The sequence below is a fragment of the Erythrolamprus reginae genome, chromosome 9 (genome assembly GCF_031021105.1).
Source record: "Erythrolamprus reginae isolate rEryReg1 chromosome 9, rEryReg1.hap1, whole genome shotgun sequence".
Taxonomy (NCBI): domain Eukaryota; kingdom Metazoa; phylum Chordata; class Lepidosauria; order Squamata; family Dipsadidae; genus Erythrolamprus; species Erythrolamprus reginae.
This window is the reverse complement of record NC_091958.1, coordinates 58,098,734-58,117,813: the sequence shown is the minus strand read 5'-3', so window position 1 is coordinate 58,117,813 and position 19,080 is coordinate 58,098,734. Positions and strand designations below refer to the sequence as shown.

Sequence of the window (19,080 nt, the reverse complement as noted above, 5' to 3'; positions counted from 1 at the left end):
TTGGAGCGCTTTCCTGTCTCTTCTCTGCCAGGCGAATTAAAGGGGAGAGACCCCACAGCAGCCAGCTGCCTTTTGATCGGGCCTCCTCTGCTGCGGCGGCTGCTTTCAGGTGGGCAGGAGAGCTTTGGCTTGTGTCACACACACACACACACCCAAGCATAATTTTCCCTGAGGATGGAGCTGCTTAAGCATTCCTGCCTGTTGTGGCTTCAGGCTAGAACTGACCTCTCCCTCGTTTACTATTGGCCTGACATCGCTAATCATGTTCACAGCCAAGAGGGTCCAACGCGTTTCATATCTCTGGAGACCCCCTGTCCAACTTTCCCCGCTTGGAGCCAGCTCAGCTGAAAGGTTTCTCCTGCTAGGGGGAAACCCCAGGCTCTCGGCTGCCTCCGTCTCGCCTTCCCCTGGCTTCTCGCAAAGGCTCTTTGGCCTTAAGTTAATGTAGCCAACATCTCTATCCTGAGAATTCAGTTTCCCAAAAATGTCCACCTAGCTTCAAAGCTGCATCTTGAGAGCAGGAGAGAGACTTTCTTGTTGGGTTCGTTTTACTATAATGGGCAGTTCTGCTTATTTTTAGCAGATTTGTGGTGAAGGTACTCCATAGGCCTGCTGGTAGAATTTAACCTTGGGAGGAAGCCCACCCATGAGGAACGCAGGACGTATTCAGCCTGGTCTCCCTGCTTATGCAGGAGCAAGAATAGAATAGGTTTTTATTGGACACACAAAGAATTTGCCTCGGTGCACCCCCTCTCGGCGTACATAAAAGAAGAGATACATTTGTCAGGAATCATGAGGAACAGCACTTAATGACAGTCTGGACACATATAATCAGATCAACCACTATGCAATTGTCTGAATACTTCAGACGCGTTCACATAATCCTAGAAGAGCCATCTGCAAGGTGACCAGGACGGGTGTTCCTCAAAGAGGTGCAGAAAACGGCCACTGCCTCACTCCAGGGTCAGACCAGGTCGCCTTTGGCCTGGATAAAACCTGCGAGGGGGGCGTTCCGGCAGCCATTTGGAAGCTGCGAAAACAGGCTGCTCGGCTAATCTGCTTAAGTGTCCAGAAGGGCATTATCTCCTCCACTCACCCGGCCTTGCATATAATTCCCAATTGCAAGTTAGCCACCAAAGCCGTGGAGTCCCCTGTCCACAAGCCCTGCAGTCAGCACCCCTCACGTCCACCCACTCGCTGCTCTTCGCTAATGGCCAAGCAGGAGGAAATCTATTTGACCAAATCGATTTGTCTATTGGTCACAATGAGAAGAAGCAAATGAATGGAAAGCAACACAAGCCTCCCCCCCCCCCCCGATAGATTTGGGGGAGGGCAGGGCTGATGCTAGACTGGCCCTCCCCATGCCCGGTGAGATGACAGCCGCCTGGGTCAACGAGGGCACTTTGTGGTGGGTGGGAGGTTCCAGGAAAGAGGGCAGAGGGCTGCCTGCACTACTGAAGGAGAAGCCAAGAGGGAGGGAGGGCCTTCTGCTCACTCGAGGCAGAGCGAGGGCTACGTCTTGATGCCTGCTGGGGTGGAGCCGAGGGGCCCGCAGCATCCAGGGGACAAGTGCTTGGGAAGGGGGGGAGAGGACGCCCCTCATCCTTGCTGCTCCTGCGGCCCCGCCTGGCCCTCCTCTTCAGCCCTCCCTTCCTGGGCCGTGGGAGGGGGCAAGCAGGCCGTGCTGGCGCTGGAGTGTCGTGGCTGCTTCCTCACAAAGGGGAATGTCCTGCCGGGAGGCAAAACAGGGCTGTGAGCCCTGGCACTTCTCCACTCGCTCCCCAGGAGAGCCTCCCCCCAAGCTGACCCACTCACCGCTTCTTGGTCTCTGGTGGCACGAGGGCCTCAGCAAGCAGTTTCTTGTAGAGCTCGGACTTCAGGAAGCGTGGGTAGGAGTCCTGGCGGCGGAGGGGGCAATCAGAGAGCGGAAGATGCAACCTCACCCTGCTCTTGCTGCTGGCCTGGCCAGTCAGGCCTTCACAACACCGAGCACTGCTTCTCCCCCTGCCCATCTGGCTGTTTCAGGACCTTTTTCATCAGCATGTAGATGTGCATCTCGGCGGCGTCCATTACGTAGCGGTGAGGGGTCTGGATGCCCTTCAAGGTGTGCTCCATAGTCTTGCTGTCAAGGTTGACCCAGCGGGTGGCACTGGGGGCTAGGAACTCCCTGGGGGAGGAACAGCAGAGGAGCAACCGTGCAGGTCAGGAGGCCAAGCCTTAGCCACCTCTGGGCGCCAGAGGAGAGCGAGGGGAGGCGCGCAGGCACATGCCCCGGAGACGCACCCCCCCCCCGCTCCCCAAGCAGGGCACAGCCTCAGCCCGCCATCCTCCCGGGGAGAAGGCCACCTACTGATAGATGGAGTCCACAGCTTCTGCGATGCGAGCCTCTTCGCCCAGGCGCAACTCCTCACAAGCCTCCCAGAACATCAGGTTCTCCGCTGGGCAGGAGAGAAGGCAGGCCCCCAGTTGGCCAGGTGGGGCGGGGCCCATGACGGACCCTCCCGAGAGCCCTTCCCCCCTTTCCCTCCTGTGGCCCAGCGGAGCAAGGGCTCACCACTGAACTCTGTCTTGAGGAACTCCAGGAGCTGCTCTCGGCCCAGGACGTCGCCCATCAGCTCACTGAAGCCAAAGCTCCAGCCCTCCACCCGCAGCTTGGTGGGCACTGTGACCCTGCAAGGCAGAAGAGTCTTGGGCAGGGCTGCTTTGCCCTCTGGCCGGAGGAGACGGCAGCCGCAGCAGCTGGGAAAGCCCTTGCGCTGATACCATCGGTGTGCCGATTGTACTACCCATTCCTTGGCCGGGAAGCCTTGCTCACTGTCAGTCACATCCTGGTTGGACAATTGCAGTACAAGACCCTCTGGAAATTAGAGCTGAGGCAACGTTCATGAAAAGTTTTGGGTGCTTTCAGCTCAACTTTCAGTTATACTATAGAGGTGCACCGGTCCCCAGTTTCCTAGTGTAATTCGAGGTGCCGGTCATCACCCTACGTGGCACAAGGCCAAGCTATCTGCAGAACTAATGCTGTCTAAAGATTCCCACCCACCCACCCTGGTCCTACAGTGGGCGCCCTCCAACTGTGGAGGCCCCTGAGCTACAACCTTTTTGTTCTGATACCTGTGGAAAGAGCTGGCTCTAAGCAGCTTTCCAGATAATTAGGGGAGGGAGGAATGCTTGGTTCTCAAGGGGAAGGAGCTTGTATCCTTATGATTTATATTAGTACTGTATCCTGGTTGCTTATTTGTACCCTATGACAATCATTAAGTGTTGTACCTCATGATTCTTGACAAATGTCTCTTTCCTTTTATAAACACTGAGAGCATCTGCACCAAAGACATCCCTTGTGTGTCCAATCACACTTGACCAATAAAGAATTCTATTCTATTCTATTCTATTCTGTTATCATTGTTAGCAGCTCAAAGTTTGTGTCTCATCAAATGGGTGGTATATAAATATTATCAATAAATAAGAAGAGCTGAGCACCAAAAGCAAAAGACTCCCTGCTTGGGACAGCTGGTCACCCCAATTTCTTACCGGGGAGCATTCATGGCCCAGTATGTGATGTCATCAGTGACCCACGGATTGCTTGGGAGGCAGCCAGAGAGGATGGGGTCGTGGGGCATATACTGTTCATTGAACTTGAGATACCTGCAAAAGACAGCGGGGGAGGGGAGGGGAGGGGACAGGCGGGGTCCCTCTCACTGCTCCAAATGAGAGACAGGGCACAAGCAGCAGACAAGGTGGGGGTCACTTCCCAAAGCTGAGAAAAAGTTGGAGTGGGGCGTACAGAGGCCTTCAGGGATAGACTCAGCGGTTTAGCAGTCTTGATTGCTAGCGGTCAGCGGGGAGGGAGGGGAGCACCTGCGGCTAAAACTCTTGAAAACAAGACTGAAATTGGCGGCCACGAGCTCTCCACTCACCCCTGCAGGCAAAGAGAGGACTTGGCGCGCATCCTGCCCAGCGCGGCACAGTAATAGCGGATCTGCAACCAAGGAGAGACAATGGCAAAGCACTCGTGCCACCCCCTCCCATCCCCCCAAGAAAGGCTGCCTTGAAGACGGTTGGTTGCCGGGTCTTTCCCGCCTCTGTTCTCCTTTAAAGCCCACCCCTCCCCTAGAGCAGACTGCCCTTGTTTCCCCTCGGAGCCCCCCCCCTCCTAGAGGCCCCCAACGCACACACACACACACGCTCACCTCCTGCTTGTAGTAGTCCATGTTCTTCAGCGAAAGAGGAAAGAGTGAAACCCACCCGTTAGCTACACCTGCTGGAAACCTCCCTCGCAGCCCCACAATTTTTGTCCATTGTTTGTACTGATTCAGCCCCCCCCCCCTCTTATTTGCTGCTCAGAAAACCTGAGTCTTTTCTGCTACTTCTAAACCACCATTTGTTTGAGGGCCCCAACCAGCACTGGTGGTTTCCTGCCCTTCTCTCGAACCCCCATTTTGCAAATTAGTGCTGAGAGTTGATAATGATGGGGGGAGGGGGGAGAAGCCCAAACAGCTGGCAAACGAGAGTGCAGACCTCAGAGGCCAAGGGGAAGGATCTGGGTGCCACAAAGGAGGAGCCAGGACCCCCAAGGAATCCCCCCCCCACAGCCTTTGGCACAGATGTGGACCGGGTAGGAGGCGGCAGCCATGACTCAGGAGGCAATAGCGCCCCCTTAAGGGGAAGCAACCAAGGAGCTGTGTCTTCCTCTCCCCCTTTCCCAGGAGGCAAGATCGGCTCAACCGCTCAAGGGAACCCTTCCCCCCCACACACACACACTCTTACCAGCTGCGTAGGCGTGAGGGGGAGGCTCCTTAGCTTTGGCCCCTGACCCCTCACATCCAAGACGCCCCCCTGTAGGTGAAGCAGGAAAAAGGCTGGTTGTCTTGCCATTCCCTTGCCCAGGGAACCCTTCCTGGGGCACTCCCTCCCGCCCCCACCCCACAATCTGTCACCCCTGAAGAGGGGCTGCAAGTGCTTTGATCCAGGCCCCGTTTTGCATTCAGACTGGAGGCAGGAAGCAGCATTCATCCACGACAGGCCAAGGGAAGAGGGAAAATGCCCGGAGGGAGGGAGCGTAATGGAGCCCTGCCAGGAGGTTCAGGATCTTCCGCAGCGGAGAAGCAGCTCCAACTCTATTGCTGGCTGCAAGTGCCGGGCTCTCCAAACATAAAGGGATCCAAGAGAGCCAGTGCGAATCCCGGCTGCCCCCCCCCAGTGAGCCCTCTGCTTCCCCCACTCACCCAGGGCCGGTTGACCAGCCAGTAGGCCTGTTCCTGGCACTCAATGACAACGCGGTCAGCCCTCCTCCGCTGCTTAGCTGCCCTGTGGGGAAGCGGGGTTGCCTGAGAGCTGCTGCCACCTCCCTGCTCCCCAGTCCCAGCGGGGCAGACCTGGTCCCTGCGAGCTCACCGGAGCTGCTCCCGAGCCTGCATCACCACGAAGTCCCAGATGTGGTTGATCCTCTTGCACAGTTGGTTATAATCCTCCTACAGAAGACGCCCCACCCCCACCCACACCCGGTCCCACGAGGGGGTCAGAGCTCTCCACACAGCTCTGGAGAGAGAGGGGGTGAACGGGGCTCCGTGCACCCGAGGGGGGGGAGAAGAAGAAGGGGCGGCCTCCACCCAGCCAGGCTCCCTTGGACCCAAGCCTCCCCGGGGGGGCAGCTTTACCTTCTCGAGCCCACGGAGTTCCCCTTGCTTGCGGATGTTCCTCTTGGCCAAATAGATGGCTGAAATGGGAGACCAGGGCCTCAGGCGTGCCGCAGCTGTGGAAGGTGGGGGGGGGCGAAGGCTCGCCTGGCCACTGGGGATAAAACCTCTGCAGGACTCACCGTAATCAAGGTCAGTGGGCAGCCACTGGGTGCTCATCCAGAAGTAGGGCGTCTGCAGGCCACGGGGAGGGAGAGGGGCTCAGCCTCTGCTCCAGAGTTAGCCAGACTCCATCAGGGACACAGCCCCCAGGGGCCTGCCAGTCCCATACCGGGCATCCTCCTAACCTACCTGGAACCTGTAGGGAGTCTCGTCCCTCTGCAGGGCCCGAGTGAGAGGGTCCTTCAGCGAATAGAGGTAGCCGTGCTTCACAAGCAGGTTTCCCAGGTGCAAGGATTCTGCAGGAAGGAGCCAGTGGGGGGGGGCTCAGGGGGGGCATCCCCTGCAGAGGAGAGCCCCCTCCCTCCCTGGCAGGTCTGGCCTGGCCAGGCTGTCCCAGCCGCAGAGGGCAGGGGAGGGGAGCCGAATCCCGGGGGCTGACCTTCCTCCCAGATGTTGTATTTCTGGACCAGCCACTCCACGACGTCGCTGCCTGCAAAGGAGAGGGGCCCGGCTGGAGGACTCGCCCACTCGAGCCGGGGCTGGGAACCCTCGGGAGGCCGAGCCCGCCCGCCTCCCGCCTCTGGCGCCCGGGGACCCTTCCCCGCTTAGCGGGCGGCCTTGCTTCGGCCTCAGCCCGGAGAGCGGCGCTGCACCCACCGGTCACGGCGTGCGGGATGACACTGAGCAGCAGCCGCTGGTTCCGCACCGGGACGCCCAGATCCGGGTCCTGCATGCCGACCACCACGCGCTCCATCTACGGGGGAGGCACCGGAGCGGCTCAGTGCCCGGCTGGCGGCTGACAGCGCCCCGCCCGCCCGTGACCCCGTCCCACCTTGGCCAGGCACGGCAGCTGGCGGCGGCTGGCGCCTCCCGGGCGGAAAGCGCGGATGGTCATGGAGGCGGGCGGGCGACGGCTGCAGGCGGCGACGCGGCCGCTTAAGCGCTTCTGCCAGCGGCGGACCGTCCGGGCGCCGCGCCGCGTCTCCGTGCTGCCACCTGCCTGCTTAGCGGGCCACTCCCAGGAGTCCGAGGGCCTCTGCGCACGTGCGAAGCGCTCGTCCCAGCAAAGGAGTCTGCGCTCTGGGCGGCGGCCAGGAGAGCTCCGCGGGGCTAGCAAAGGGAAGCCCACCCCCACCTCCACCCCCACAAAGAGACACAGAGAGAGAGGCGCGTCGGGGCTGGCGGGCTCTTTATTGGGGCGCCCCGAGGGGCAGCAAAGGGAAGCCCCCACCCCACAAAGAGACACAGAGAGAGAGGCGCGTCGGGGCTGGCAGGCTCTTTATTGGGGCGCCCCGAGGTGCAGCAAAGGGAAGCCCCCACCCCACAAAGAGACAAAAAGAGAGAGGCGCGTCAGTGCTGGCAAGCTCTTTATTGGGGCGCCCTGAGGGGCAGCAAAGGAAAGCCCCCCCCCAAAGAGATAGAGAGAGAGAGGCACGTTGAGGCTAGCAGGCTCTTTATTGGGGCGCCCCGAGGGCAGCAAAGGGAAGCCCCCCCAAAGAGATAGAGAGAGAGAGGCACGTCGGGGCTGGCAAGCTCTTTATTGGGGCGCCCTGAGGGGCAGCAAAGGGAAGCCCACCCCCACAAAGAGACACACAGAGAGAGGCGCGTCGGGGCTGGCAGGCTCTTTATTGGGGCGCCCCGAGGGGCAGCAAAGGGAAGTGCCCCCTCACAAAGAGACAGAGAAAAAGAGGCGCGTTGGGGCTGGCGGGCTCTTTATTAGGGAGCTCCGGGGGCAGCGCTAGGGTGGCCGAGACTCGCGAGCCAGGCGGGCGCGGGTGACCCTCTTCAGTGGGCTCGAGCGCTTGGTCTTGAGCGCGAAGCCACGCAGCGGAGGCGGGAGGGGGCGGGGAGCACTTGGGCCCGAGCCGGGGTCTCCCGCGGCCGGCGAAGGAAGGCGGGCGGGACTCCTGGCCGAGCGCCTACAGCCGGGGGAGCCGCAGAGGCAGCCGCAGTTCCAGCTTTTCACCTCCCAGAACTGGTCGCCGTAGTCGAATCTGCCGGAGGGAGGGGACGTGTTGAGTCGGGCCCCGCGACTGCCGCCCACCCTCCGTCCGGGTCTCGCGGGCCAGCTGGGAAGGCGCCTGGGGCAGGGAAAGCAACGGGGGGAGCCCGGCCCAGGACCTTTGCCCTTCCGAGCCTGCCAGACAGCTGCCCAAGGCGGTCATTTCGCGGGCAAAATTGCACATTCTCCAGATGCCTCCCCCCTCCCCATTTCCCCTGAAGAGGGACACCCCCCCTTAATATCTTCTGCAACGCCACAGAACCTGTGGACCCGGTAGGAGGAGAGGCCTGGTGGTACCTGGGCAACCAATCTGGAATTGCCTGGGCCCTTCCATCGTTCATGAAATGTAGGTCTTTTAACAAACAGATTAGTCAGAAAGTTAATTCCTTGGTTAATCAGCGATCAAATTCCTCCTGGAAGCTTTTTTCCTTTTCAGCCCTAAGGGGTGTGTGTCCCCCCCCCAGGTTTGGGACCAAGGCTCCCTTGCGTCTGCACCGCAGCTGGATCTGGACCAGGGTCACCTACCCAAGTTCTTCGCCAGCCTGGATGGCTCGTGTGCTGAAAAAGGCAATGCCAGGGACCTCGTGGCCCAGAGCAACTTGTAGGGCCACCAGGTTGGGCTGACATGAGTGATTGAGGAAGCGGCCCACGTTGCCATAATGGCGCCCATCCAGGCAGCACTGTTGCCCATCCTGCAAGAGCGAAGCCGTGAGCTCAGAGCCACCCCCACCCACCCCCGTGGAAACAACGGGGGCCTATCAAGGGCCGCCCTCGCTTCCCTTGTCCCTTCCGCCCCCAGTCACGCCCCCCCCCCAAGACAGATTGTACCTGCAGGTCCACCACAAAGTAGTAAGTGTCTTCCTGTCGGTGTGCAGCCTCAGTAGGGGAAATCAGCTCCCCAAAGTACCTGGTGGAGAGGGAAGGCGGGGGAAGGGGGTGGGCGGCTCTGCTCTTCCTCCCAGCCCCCCTCCCCTCCCCTCCAGGGGTCAGGGCGGGAGAACCCACTGGCAAAGGAAGACTCCGTGGGGCACGTCCTGCATCGTCCGCACCCCCCAGCCTTTGAGTGCCGTCTTGTAGAGCTGGAGCTGGGTCCTGCAAAGAGAGGAAACGGGTCCTTGTGGGGCAGCAGTGGGGGAGCGGACGAGCCGGCCCTGCAGAGAAAACGGGCAGCCCAGCGGGGTTGGTGGGCATCTGGACCATGTGATCATGGCATGTCAATCAGGCCCCGGTGAGGAGGATGGCCAGGTGGGCCCAGCGCTTGCCAGGGTCACCTTAGGTGTCAGCACACTCACCGTAGCCCCCGCTGCACCACCCGGTTGGGGCAGGACCTGGGGCAAGCACAGAGCAGGCCGCATTCGTGGACGGATCCCGTCTCGGGGGCTGTGCCAGCGGTGTCTAGCCTGAGTTGGCCACCCTGAATCGGCAGGGAGAGAAGCTGGCTGGCACTCGGGGTGGAAACGCCCCCTCAGGAGGGAGGAGCCGGCCTGGGCCTCTCACCGTCAGGCTCCAGGAGCACTGGCTGCGCAGGATGCAGGGGCAGCTGGCCACGGTGCAGCCTCTATCACACCGGCAGCCCTGGAAGAAACCAAAGCATCAGACCAGGGGTCAGTCCAGGACTCTGCGGAGAGAGCCGGCCGGCCGGGAATCCACTCTGATCCCCCAGGGTGGTGGAGCAGCAGCTGCAGGGCGGAAGACGCTCCTCCTGGTGGCTTTGCTCTCTCTGCCCACAACTGCTGCCCTTCCCACCGGGGGGGGCTGGCCGTGGCCCACCCCATTCTACTGCTCAGCATGGCAAACATGCTGGCAAAAATGAATAACTGGTGCCACTGAACCAGGTTTGTTTACATTTCATTTGTATTGTGTAGCAGTGGCTTTCAGGAGCAGTTATCACTTCTGAATCAAGGTTGCCTCTTCCCTAAAGGGCCTTCAACATGCGGTGGTGAAAAATCTCATAGGGAGAAAGAGGATCCCACCCAATGCGTGTCCTTTGAACGACAGGGGATTCAGGGATTTGCCTTATTTGTTCATTAGATTTGTATGCCGCCCCTCTCCTAGACTATAGTATAAATCATGAAAGAAAGTGAGTGTCAGTAAAAGAACCACCGCAGGTTTCTTTTGTATTGAGCCGAACAGTTTTCTCTCACACGCCAACATAAGACAAAACCTAAGAATGATTATATATGAATCTCTCCCTCCTAAAATAATATTAAACGTGCACTTTATGAAGTGGATGTATTGATTCCAAGAAGGTTAATCCTGGGGTAAGAGGCCCCAATCCCCTCCTCCTTTTAAGTAGCCAGGCAGGTTTTGAGAAAGCAGGATTGCGAGAGAAGTTGCCCAAAAGCCTCCCCAGGTGGGTGGGTGGAAGGAAGGAGTGGAGGGAAACTCCTGGCTGAAACCCAAGGACCAGAAACAACTCACTGCTAGTGGTCGTGTGAGGGGCTGTTGGGGACCAGCCAAGGAGATGCTGAAGGAGGAGTCACGAGAGAAGAGACGGTCTCCAAAGAAGTGGACAGGAAAGACCAGGGAAACATTTTTTTCACGAGCTTTTGAATCGTCAGTGAAGGAGAGAAAGGGCTGGTGCTGTAGAGGTGACGTAGGTACTATCTGCAAAGAAGGTGCTGACCCAAATCCAGTCATACGGCTTATTTATTTATTTATTTATTTATCTATCTATCTATCTATCTATCTATCTATCTATCTATCTATTTATTTATTTATTATTTAGATTTGCTGACTATGCTGACTTGCCAATGCCAGTCTTCTGGGAGGAAAGGTCAGAAAAGGTCAGCACCAGGCTCCCAGGCCGGTATCCCGAACTACTGCCCATCTATATTGATGGGCTTTGGGAATGGGTTTACAAAAAGGTTGGTTTTCTAGAATTAGCTGGGCGGATGGATTAAATTCCCTCAAAAGCACCTTCTCCTTTAAAAAAATAAAATAAAGGAAGAATAAAAACAATACATTGTGGTTTGTGCCACCCACCAAATCAAATCACAAGATGTTTATGAGGCTTCTTAGAAGCAAACTGGTTCTCTCAAAGGGCATTGCCCTTTCGGCAAGTTCTGTTTTGTGATCATTTTCTCCTTCGGAAGGTGAAAGAAGCTACAAAAGGATCCATTCTTGATTTGATTTAAGCAACAGGAATAATTTAATCAAATAAGTGGCAGTTACAGGAGCCCTGGAAAATGGCAGTAATGTTGGAGATCTTGATTTAAAGTAAAAGTAAACTGGGTACGCTGAACACAAATATTGGTCTAAAGAAAGTTTAAATCCACAATCTACAGTCAAATCTAGGACAGAAAGCCCGAAAGATGGCACACATTCCTCCAAAGAAAGATTTCAAAATTATAGTTGAATAATTCCAGCAACAGGGAAGCTGCTATAAAAATAAATATGACGACATAAGAAGCTCAGTCAAAGACTGACCTTGGCTCTGGAAAGGCCACTGAGGAAGCCGACAGGCAATGCTTTCATTCAAAGGATGCTGTCACAAAAGCTAAAGTTTGGTTCCTGCCATCCACACTCACACATGCACAAATGCACACACACACAACACACACACACAGGTGCCCTAGGTGAGCTGGCACAAATGCTGGGGAGGCGTGGCCGGCAGGTAGAAGCAAGGGAGGAAGACCTCTCACCTGACTTTGATCCCAGGCTTTTGTGGGGAGAAGCCCCAAGGCCGAGACGATGTTCCCGGTGACGTAGAGAAAGTCCCTGGGACAGGACTCCTGGTCCACCGTGTTGAGGCAGGGAATGGCCACCTGCTCGAAGCCCCGGGAGATGTCCCTGGCAAGAGAGGGCCGAGAGCTGGAAACAGGCCTTGGCCAGAGGGACGGCGGGAGGGGAGGGAGCGCGGCTGGCTCACCTGCTGAGGATCTGCCCCACCTGGCTTGGCAGCTGGGCCGAGAAAGCCTGCAGAGCCCTGCAGGAGGGGGAGCCGAGCGGGACGCATTGCTGGGGCAGCTGCCCGGCTTTGTTCCTCAGGAAGGCTGCGCCACAGGCCAGGAGAAGGCTGCAAGATCAGGAGGGGCTTTGTGGTCCCTGAGGAGCACTCCAAGGACACCCCCCCCAGACAGTCAAAGGCATCTTGTGCCAAGATCCCTCCCCCCCCCTTTGGAAATCTTGGGAAACGGCTAGGATGGCAGCATCCCAACAACCGAAAGGGGCTTCTGGCTGAGAGGGTGGAGAGCAGGCAGCTGACCCGCAGGCCCAGAGGCCTGAGCCATTAACCCCAGGCCTGGAAGAGGGTTTCCGCTTCCCTCCGGAGCTCTGCCCGGCGTAGTGACCCTCCAGCCCCACTGGTCTCACCTGAGGCACCCGTGGCGCTTCTCTTGAGCTGCCAGGTGCAGGGGGCAGTTGCCCAGGTGGTTGGCTGCATTCAGGTCTGAGCCAGCGTCCAGCAGCAGCCTTGCAATGGTTGGTGACCCGAAATAGGCCGCCCTGTGCAGGCAACGATTCCCCTCCTACATGGGGCAGAAGGGCAGAGACCCCCGGTTGAGTTGGCTGACAGCCCTGCTGCTCCGAAGCCCTTTCCTTCTCAGGCCCTTGGGGGCAGCAGCGGGAGAGGTGGAGACCCCGGCCAAGCTGCCTCCCTTCTCAAAGGCTGCATAGACGGGGCCCTCTGTCCACTCCAACGACGGGAAGGAGAAACAGAACAGAAAGTCCAGGTCAGCCAGGACTATGGGCAGGCCCCCCCAGAAAAGCTGCCCCCCTTTCTTGGACAGGGCCCAGAAGTAGGGGCCCTGTGTCCCCAAGACTCCCTCCTTTACCTTTGCAGGGCTGTTGGGGCTGCAAGACCCATGCAGCTGAGCCTGGAGGTGCAGTTCGAACCAAGCCAGGTGCGCCTCTGTGGCTCTTTGGGGCACCTGGCCTGCCTCTCTCCAGCCCTTTCAGGAGGCAGCCCCCTCCCCTCCCCCACAGCCCCTATCTTGCACACACTTTGTCAGGGACATCTGGGTCTGCCCCGTGGGACAGCAGCAGCTCCACCAGTCTCTCGTGCCTCTGTTCCGTGGCCCAGAAGAGTGGCGTCCGGCCAGTGGCGTCCTGCAGGAGAAGCGAATGGCCCAAAGCAAGGGGCCGTCTCGGTGGGTGCAGGGAGGGAGACCCCCCCTCTCTTCTCCGGGCTCCTGCTGCGTGGCCCTACCTGGCTGTTGATGGCCCCCGTTCCCTGGGAGAGCAGCTGCGCGGCCATCTCACAACAACCCTTACGGGCAGCTGCGCACAAGCGGGCGGCTGCCTCATCTTCCTCCTGCTGCAGGAGACACTCGGGACAGTCAGGAACCTCCCGCTCACACCGCTCCCCCAGCTGGCCCTGGCCGGACCGGGTGGCTGGGCAGGACCTCGGTCGAGCGGGGGCCCAGCGGAGTCAGGCAGCCTCTCCCCGGTGCTTCAGAGGCCGGGCGGGGGACGTTGGGCCCCCCCTTTACCTGTCCCTGCGGAGACTCTCTGCGACGGCTCGGCTCTTTGCTCTCTGCAGGGAGGAATCCACAAGCGACACCGTGGCTGACCCACAGCTGTGGGAGGCTGGGTCTGGCCCCACCCCGAGGAAGCAGACGGTTAGGCGCTGCCTGGTGGATTACGGGCCAGCTGACTCACTCGCGTCCCCACCTCCCAGTTCTGCCCCCCATTCCAGGCTCAGTCCGGCCTCACCATTCAGGCCCATGCTGCTTCCTAGCAACACTAAAACTGTTGGAAGAATTCCGCAGCTGGACATTCCACAGAAGCCTCTTGGTTCTGTCCAGGCTGGCCAGTGCTGGAATATCTTGGCCCTGGAAAGCACCATTGCCTCCTGCCCCCCTCCCCCACTCCTCCCGGCATTTGGTCATTTGTGCAGCAATCACCGTAAAGAAGCAGCCCACACATCCCCCGGGAAGGGACCACCGCCACCTCCCCGGCACCATGGGAAGCTCTCCTCTCCAACCTGGCCGGAGCGAGGGGCAGCCTTCCCCGGGGTCTCTGTCCCTCTCCCTGGGGCACCACCGCTGAGGATGCCTGGGGGGGGGCTTGTGGATCTGCGCCTTCCCACGCTGGTCTTTGCCTCACCGCTGTGTGCCTCCAGACTCGCCCACTCTGCCCCCAAAGCGCAGCGGAAGCTCTCCAGGGGGGGGCTGCTCCGAGCAACCTCCCCCCCCCACCCAAAAGCCCAGAAGGGCCGGCGGAACCAGCTCGGGAGCTCTAATGCTGCGTGTGTGTGTGTGTGTGAGGGGGTGCGGCTTCCTCTCGACAAGGAGCACAAGGGCTCCTCCGGGTCTCCCCTCCCCCCTCGCAGCAAGGTCAACGCAATCAAGGTGGCCGGTGGAGGTGCCCGGTCGGGACTGGCAGAGCCACCCGCCTAGAGCCACGTGCCTGGCCCAAGGGCCTTATCAGGGGCAGCCCTGCTCCGCCAGGCCTCTCTGCCTCCGTGCTGGCATGCGGAGCTCCACGGTTGGCACCGCCATGGGCCGCCTGCTGCTCTTGTGGCTAGTCATCCTCACTCCAGCCCTTCGGCCTGCCAGGACACAGGAGGACAGTGGCTGGGCCGAGGAGGAGGAGGGAAAGGTCCTGGTGCTGAACCAGCACAGTTTTGCTGGGGCTTTGCAGACCTACAAGCTGCTCCTGGTGGAATTCTGTGAGTACCGGGGGAGGGGGCAGAGGGGGGGGGGGAAGGGGAGGCACCTGGCGATCTTCACAGGGGCCTCTGCAAGGGAGATGCCACCTGGCTGCAGTCTCCTGGGGGAGAGGCAGACTGCCCCCCTGTGCGCAGGGCTCCCAAGGCAACCCTGGCTCTTCCTGCTGCTTTGGGCCCGTTTGAATAAACTATCCTGCAAACCCCAGATTGGAAGCGGCACTTCTTCCCAAAAGACCCCAAGCCACACCAGGCCCCCCACGGCCTGCATGTCCAGCCGCCCGCCTTCTGCCAGCCCGTCCTTGGCCAGCTCCAAGCAGCTGCTCTCGGTTGCACGCTCGGTGGCTCTCGCTGGCCGTAAGACCCAGGGCCCCTCGGCTGAGCCCAGTGGACATGCGGAATTCTTGGGCCTCGGAAGCTGCCGGTCCCAGAGAGAAGCCAGCGTGGGCTTCCGTGTGACCTGAAGCGCTCGACGTGGGCGGTGTTAGTGGCTGCGTGGCTTCGAGCTCTGCCCCCTTCCCGGCACTCGGTCTCATTAGGTGTGCCCCCCACCTCTAGCATAGAAAAGGGGGGAACCGCTGCCCCTCCCCCCTCTTGCGCGCCCTGATTTTCAGCTGCTGCCCTCCTCCCTCCCTCCCTCCCTCAGGCGTCCCCTGGTCGGAGCCTTGCCAGTCCCTGGCCCCCGAGTATGCTGGAGCAGCCATGCTGCTTAAGGAGGAGTCCCTGGTGAGGCTGGCCCAGGTCGACTGCAGCCGGGAGCAGGCACTGCGGGCGGAGTTTGGAATCACTGGCTACCCAGACCTCAAACTCTTCCGAGATGGGAACCGCACCCACCCCGTGGGTTTCCCAGGTCAGCCAGGAAGGGGGCGGGAAGGGGGCAGGGACCCTCGCTGGCATCTTCCTTGGAACCCGATGGAAACCTGCCCCTCCCAGCCTTTGGTTTCCCTTTTACTGTTATTGAGCGAGCGTGGTGGTGTCCCCCCCCCAAAAGAGGCACAGAATATCTTTTCTGTGGACACCAGTCACAGCCTTTCAGCCGCTGCTCTGGTTCCCCCCTATTCTCTTGAGCAGCCCCCTGGGGGTCCTTTGGCTCAAGGAGTTGCTGGTGAGGAAGGGGCTCGGCGGGCGTCCCCTCAGCTCCTCCCCTGGTCTCCACGCTAGGTGAGCCAAAGGCTGCAGACATAGCGGAGTGGATGAAGCGGAAAGCTGGGCCCAGCCTGGTGCAGCTCAAAGAAGTGGACGAAGTGGCGGCTTTTGTGAATCGGCACCCGGTGGCGGTGGTTGGATTCTTCCAGGTGAGCGACATCCTAAGCTTCTCCCCTTGGAAGACCCCTTTCCTCTTCCAAATCTCTCCACCCCTTTTCTCACCTCAAAAATACCCTCAGACCTTTTCCCTGGGGGGGTGGGGGGTGGGGGCAGCCCGCAGGGGATTCCACCGCTGTTGTCCAGAAAGCGGAGTGCCTCACTCCTGCTGCAGCCCCCTTTCCTCTCCCGCCGCTCTCTCTAGCACCTGCAGGGTCCAGAGGCGGCTGTCCTGGGCGATGTGGCCAGTGACATTCCTGAAGTGGCCTTTGCCATCACGGACAGCCAGCTGCTCCTCCGACAGCACAACGTGACTGAGGACACCGTCCGCCTCTTCCGGAAGGTAAGCGGGTGCTGGTCTCTTCCAGAGGGTGCAGCCGCTGCCCTTCTGCAGCCCCACCCCCTGAATGCTGGCATGTTCGCAGGAGGATGGTCAGCGTGCGGATTTCATGGCCGGCCCAGAGCGAGACCTGGACCAGAGAGACCTGGCTCAGTTCATCTCCGTGCAGAGCCTGGACCGGGTGGTGGAGTTGACAGAGAAGGTCAGGCAGCCGGAGGGAGGAGACCCCCACTCCCTTTCTTGCATGGGGGGCCCCTGCACAGGAGCCTCCTGCTAGGCCAGGGGGGGCCACCTGCCTGCCCTAGCTGTACCACGGGGGCTTTTGGTGAGCAATGGCTCTGCCCCGGGGGGGGGGGGTTAACTGCCGATGGTTTTCCCTTAGACCTCCCCCAAGATATTTGGGGCAAAGATCCCAAACCACCTGCTGCTCTTTATCAACAAGTCAGTGGATTCCCAGCTAGGGCTCCTGGACCCCTTTCGAGAGGGAGCCACTGCATTTCGGGGCCAGGTGAGTCCAGGGCAGAGGGGGGAGAGGCCCCTCCCTCTTCCTTCCGGACTCCACTCGCTGAGCCAGCCGGGGGGGAGGGGAAACTCAGGTGGCTGTGGTGAATCCGCCATCCGTGGCCGGGGGCTTCTCTCTGAGACCACAGGTGCTTTTTGTGCTGGTGGATGTCACTGGGGAAGGGGCCGGCGTATTGCAGTACTTCGGCCTTAAGAGTCACGATGCTCCCGCCCTCCGGTTCATCAATATTGAGGCCAACAAGAAATACCGGCTAGCCACAGAAGGACTCACCGCTCACGGCCTCCACACCTTTTGCCAAGAGGTTCTGCAGGGGAAAGTCCAGGTGGGCAGCTGACCTCTGGCAAAGGGGGGGGGGGTTAGTGTCACCCTACTGCATGTGGGCCTCTGCGGAGGAAGGAAGGCAGGCAGCCACCCCCCACCCCCCTTATTCCATCTCCAAGACGGCCTTCAGGCCACTCCAGCCACCCCCTCACCCCCAACGTCACACAGCTTATGACAAAGTGGAAGTGCCCCTTTGCCCCTTCTCCGCAGCCCCATCGTCTCTGGTCTCTTGCAGCCCCACCTGATGAGCCAGGAGATGCCCAACGACCACCAGGGGGAGAAGCGGGTGAAAGTCGTGGTGGGCGAGAACTTTGAGCAAGTTGCATTTGATGAAACCAAAAACGTGTTTGTGAAATTCTGTAAGCACCTGGACCTCAGTGAGAGGCAAAGCCCCTGGGCAAACCAACTAGCCAGATGCCCCCCACAAGAGAGGCCACAGCCACTCCGTGGCCCAGACGGACCTCCTGGACACCCAAGCAAATGGGGCTAACGTGGGTCTGGATCTGTGTGGGTTGCTTTTCTACAGGTCCCAGCATGGCCCGAGGTTGCGGGTGGGTGGGCAGTTCTTGGGACCACGGGGCCTGCACAAGACCCTGCCTAAAGGGTTCACCTCTCCCAGCAGCAATTAACTCTCAGTGGAGGTGGGGGGGTTGTATTAAAAGCACAGACTGAAACCCCCCCCCCACACACATCTGCTGGCTGCGTTCCAGAGCAGGGTTTGCCCAGGTGAACGCAATGCAACTGGGACAGAGCTGGACCCCCAGCCACCTGGGAAGACTGAGGCAGCCACAGACAATTTGAGGCAGAGCTTGTGGGACTCGCAGCCGAGTGTCCAGTACTTTTAATCTGAGGACACCTGCCCCCACAGATGCCCCCTGGTGCCCCCACTCCAAGGCAATGGCTCCGGCCTGGGAAGAGCTAGGAGAGAAATACAAAGACCGCAACGACATCGTCATAGCAGAGATGGACGCCACAGCCAACGAAGTGGCAGCCCTGACCATCCACGGCTACCCAGCCCTCTACCTCTTTCCCGCTGGGCCAGGCCGGCAGGTACCACGGCCTCTGGCCTCTTCTAAAGGCTGGGCCGCGGGAGGAGGGCCCGGCTGCTGGCTGGGGGAGGAAGCGGGTGGGGCCCACTGACCCAGAGTGGGTTTCCTGCCCAGGTGATTGAGTACACAGGTGGCAGAGATCTCGAGAGCTTCTCCAGGTTCCTGGAGGGAGGAGGGGAAGTCCTCTCCGAGAAAGAGACTGGGGGGGTAAGTACCGGAGAGGGGCCAGGGGGTTCTGCCTGGGGGGGGGCACCTGGAGCCTTTTCCTCAAGGTTCCCGTCTGGAGACTTGGGCGGTGCCTACGCTGCCGTTCCCAGGGGTGCCAGCCCCCTTCAGGACCTCGGCTCCAAGGTTTACAGTGAGAGTTCAGGCGTGCTACTTTGGACGGTGGCCCCGAGGTGGAGGGAGGGCAGGGAGGAAACAGTCATGGGTTTCGCTGCTCCCCTCACCTTCAGTCTCAGCCCCCCAAGTCAGTTTTGCAAGCTAGCGATGCTGTGCCTACATGCATGGGGGGGGGGGGCTCTAGGAGAACAGTCCGTCGAGTAAAGGTGGCCTCTGCTTTTGTAGGCTGCTGAGACCCCTAGAGAGCCACGGCACGATGGGATGGATCCACCACTGACCGCAGAGTCCAGGGAGGAGTTATAAAGCCAGCTGGCCTCCTCCTGGGCCTCCTCTCCTACAGGTCCCCACAGCGTCATATATATTTATAAAAATCTTAAATATCCAGATTGTGTGAAACTCGTATGTGTTTCAAGCTGTGCATACAATCCGCCCCCCCAAAACCCCCAGTGTGTTTCTATCCTATGCCCCCCCCCCAAAATACATCCCAGAGCTGGTTCCCTCCGTGTGAATCCATCCCCCCACTCCAGCCCCTTCCCTCGCTTTGCCAAGCCACAGAAGAGCCGTGGGGAAGAGGGAAGGGCAGCTGCAGGACGAGCCCGGCTCCGGCCCTTCCCACTCTCTGGACAAGGCAGCCGCTGACCCCCCAGCAAAGTCCCAGGCGCAGAGGTCTCTCCTGGCCTGCCCCCACTCCGAACTCTGGGGAATCAGCCACCCTCGCTAGGCCACGGGTCAGTCCTCCCCTCCTCTGGGCACGCTGGGACAGGGGCCTTTACTCCAGGGTTGTACCTGTGAA

General features: G+C 59.9%; 3 protein-coding genes and 1 long non-coding RNA gene across 5 annotated transcripts; 2 read left to right on the top strand and 2 right to left on the bottom strand.

The window, feature by feature from the left end:
- Window positions 1-697: 697 nt before the first annotated feature.
- On the bottom strand, window positions 698-6,772 carry RGS11 (regulator of G protein signaling 11). Of its 2 annotated transcripts, XM_070761602.1 has the most exons (17): window positions 6,631-6,750; window positions 6,456-6,552; window positions 6,238-6,288; window positions 5,988-6,094; window positions 5,819-5,870; window positions 5,658-5,716; window positions 5,395-5,471; window positions 5,226-5,307; window positions 4,768-4,836; window positions 4,191-4,214; window positions 3,918-3,979; window positions 3,532-3,645; window positions 2,555-2,670; window positions 2,351-2,438; window positions 2,029-2,167; window positions 1,816-1,898; window positions 1,505-1,729 (listed from the first exon to the last, which is right to left on the bottom strand). In XM_070761602.1, the coding sequence occupies exons 1-17, from the start codon at window positions 6,691-6,693 to the stop codon at window positions 1,600-1,602; spliced, it is 1,413 nt and encodes a 470-aa protein (XP_070617703.1). In that variant the 5' UTR covers window positions 6,694-6,750; the 3' UTR covers window positions 1,505-1,599. The 2 variants fall into 2 exon arrangements, with proteins under 2 accessions (XP_070617704.1, XP_070617703.1); XM_070761603.1 differs by lacking the exon at window positions 4,191-4,214 and having other exon boundaries at window positions 698-1,729; window positions 6,631-6,772.
- Window positions 2,026-3,379, top strand: LOC139172448 (uncharacterized). The gene is made up of 2 exons (XR_011559875.1): window positions 2,026-2,104; window positions 2,583-3,379. It is a non-coding gene; the product is annotated as an uncharacterized lncRNA (long non-coding RNA).
- Window positions 6,773-7,405: 633 nt separating the features above from the next.
- LOC139172431 (histone-lysine N-methyltransferase EHMT1-like) lies at window positions 7,406-13,567 on the bottom strand. The gene is made up of 13 exons (XM_070761586.1): window positions 13,456-13,567; window positions 13,233-13,276; window positions 12,950-13,057; window positions 12,745-12,849; window positions 12,115-12,269; window positions 11,672-11,818; window positions 11,445-11,592; window positions 9,298-9,375; window positions 9,093-9,214; window positions 8,806-8,892; window positions 8,629-8,707; window positions 8,326-8,492; window positions 7,406-7,792 (listed from the first exon to the last, which is right to left on the bottom strand). Exons 1-13 carry the CDS (start codon window positions 13,517-13,519, stop codon window positions 7,537-7,539), a joined length of 1,560 nt encoding a protein of 519 aa, XP_070617687.1. The 5' UTR covers window positions 13,520-13,567; the 3' UTR covers window positions 7,406-7,536.
- A 531-nt stretch (window positions 13,568-14,098) lies between these two features.
- PDIA2 (protein disulfide isomerase family A member 2) lies at window positions 14,099-18,665 on the top strand. The gene is made up of 11 exons (XM_070761587.1): window positions 14,099-14,413; window positions 15,057-15,260; window positions 15,572-15,705; window positions 15,918-16,055; window positions 16,138-16,254; window positions 16,435-16,560; window positions 16,703-16,897; window positions 17,132-17,255; window positions 17,765-17,946; window positions 18,060-18,152; window positions 18,513-18,665. The coding sequence occupies exons 1-11, from the start codon at window positions 14,215-14,217 to the stop codon at window positions 18,588-18,590; spliced, it is 1,590 nt and encodes a 529-aa protein (XP_070617688.1). The 5' UTR covers window positions 14,099-14,214; the 3' UTR covers window positions 18,591-18,665.
- Window positions 18,666-19,080: the final 415 nt, after the last annotated feature.

Excerpts from the sequence above, each read along its gene's own strand:
- RGS11 (XM_070761602.1), bottom strand. The coding sequence starts at position 6,693 with ATGACCATCCGCGCTTTCCGCCCGGGAGGCGCCAGCCGCCGCCAGCTG. Across the intron at positions 5,871-5,987 it reads AGACTCCCTACAGGTTCCAG|ACGCCCTACTTCTGGATGAG; the intron begins GTAGGTTAGGAG and ends CGTGGCCTGCAG. Across the intron at positions 2,671-3,531 it reads TGGGCCATGAATGCTCCCCG|GGTCACAGTGCCCACCAAGC; the intron begins GTAAGAAATTGG and ends TCTGCCTTGCAG.
- LOC139172431 (XM_070761586.1), bottom strand. The coding sequence starts at position 13,519 with ATGTCCAGCTGCGGAATTCTTCCAACAGTTTTAGTGTTGCTAGGAAGC. Across the intron at positions 12,850-12,949 it reads CGGGGGCCATCAACAGCCAG|GACGCCACTGGCCGGACGCC; the intron begins GTAGGGCCACGC and ends CTTCTCCTGCAG. Across the intron at positions 7,793-8,325 it reads CAGGCTGGCGAAGAACTTGG|ATTCGACTACGGCGACCAGT; the intron begins GTAGGTGACCCT and ends TCCCTCCGGCAG.
- PDIA2 (XM_070761587.1), top strand. The coding sequence starts at position 14,215 with ATGCGGAGCTCCACGGTTGGCACCGCCATGGGCCGCCTGCTGCTCTTG. Across the intron at positions 16,056-16,137 it reads CCGTCCGCCTCTTCCGGAAG|GAGGATGGTCAGCGTGCGGA; the intron begins GTAAGCGGGTGC and ends GCATGTTCGCAG. Across the intron at positions 17,947-18,059 it reads CCGCTGGGCCAGGCCGGCAG|GTGATTGAGTACACAGGTGG; the intron begins GTACCACGGCCT and ends TTTCCTGCCCAG.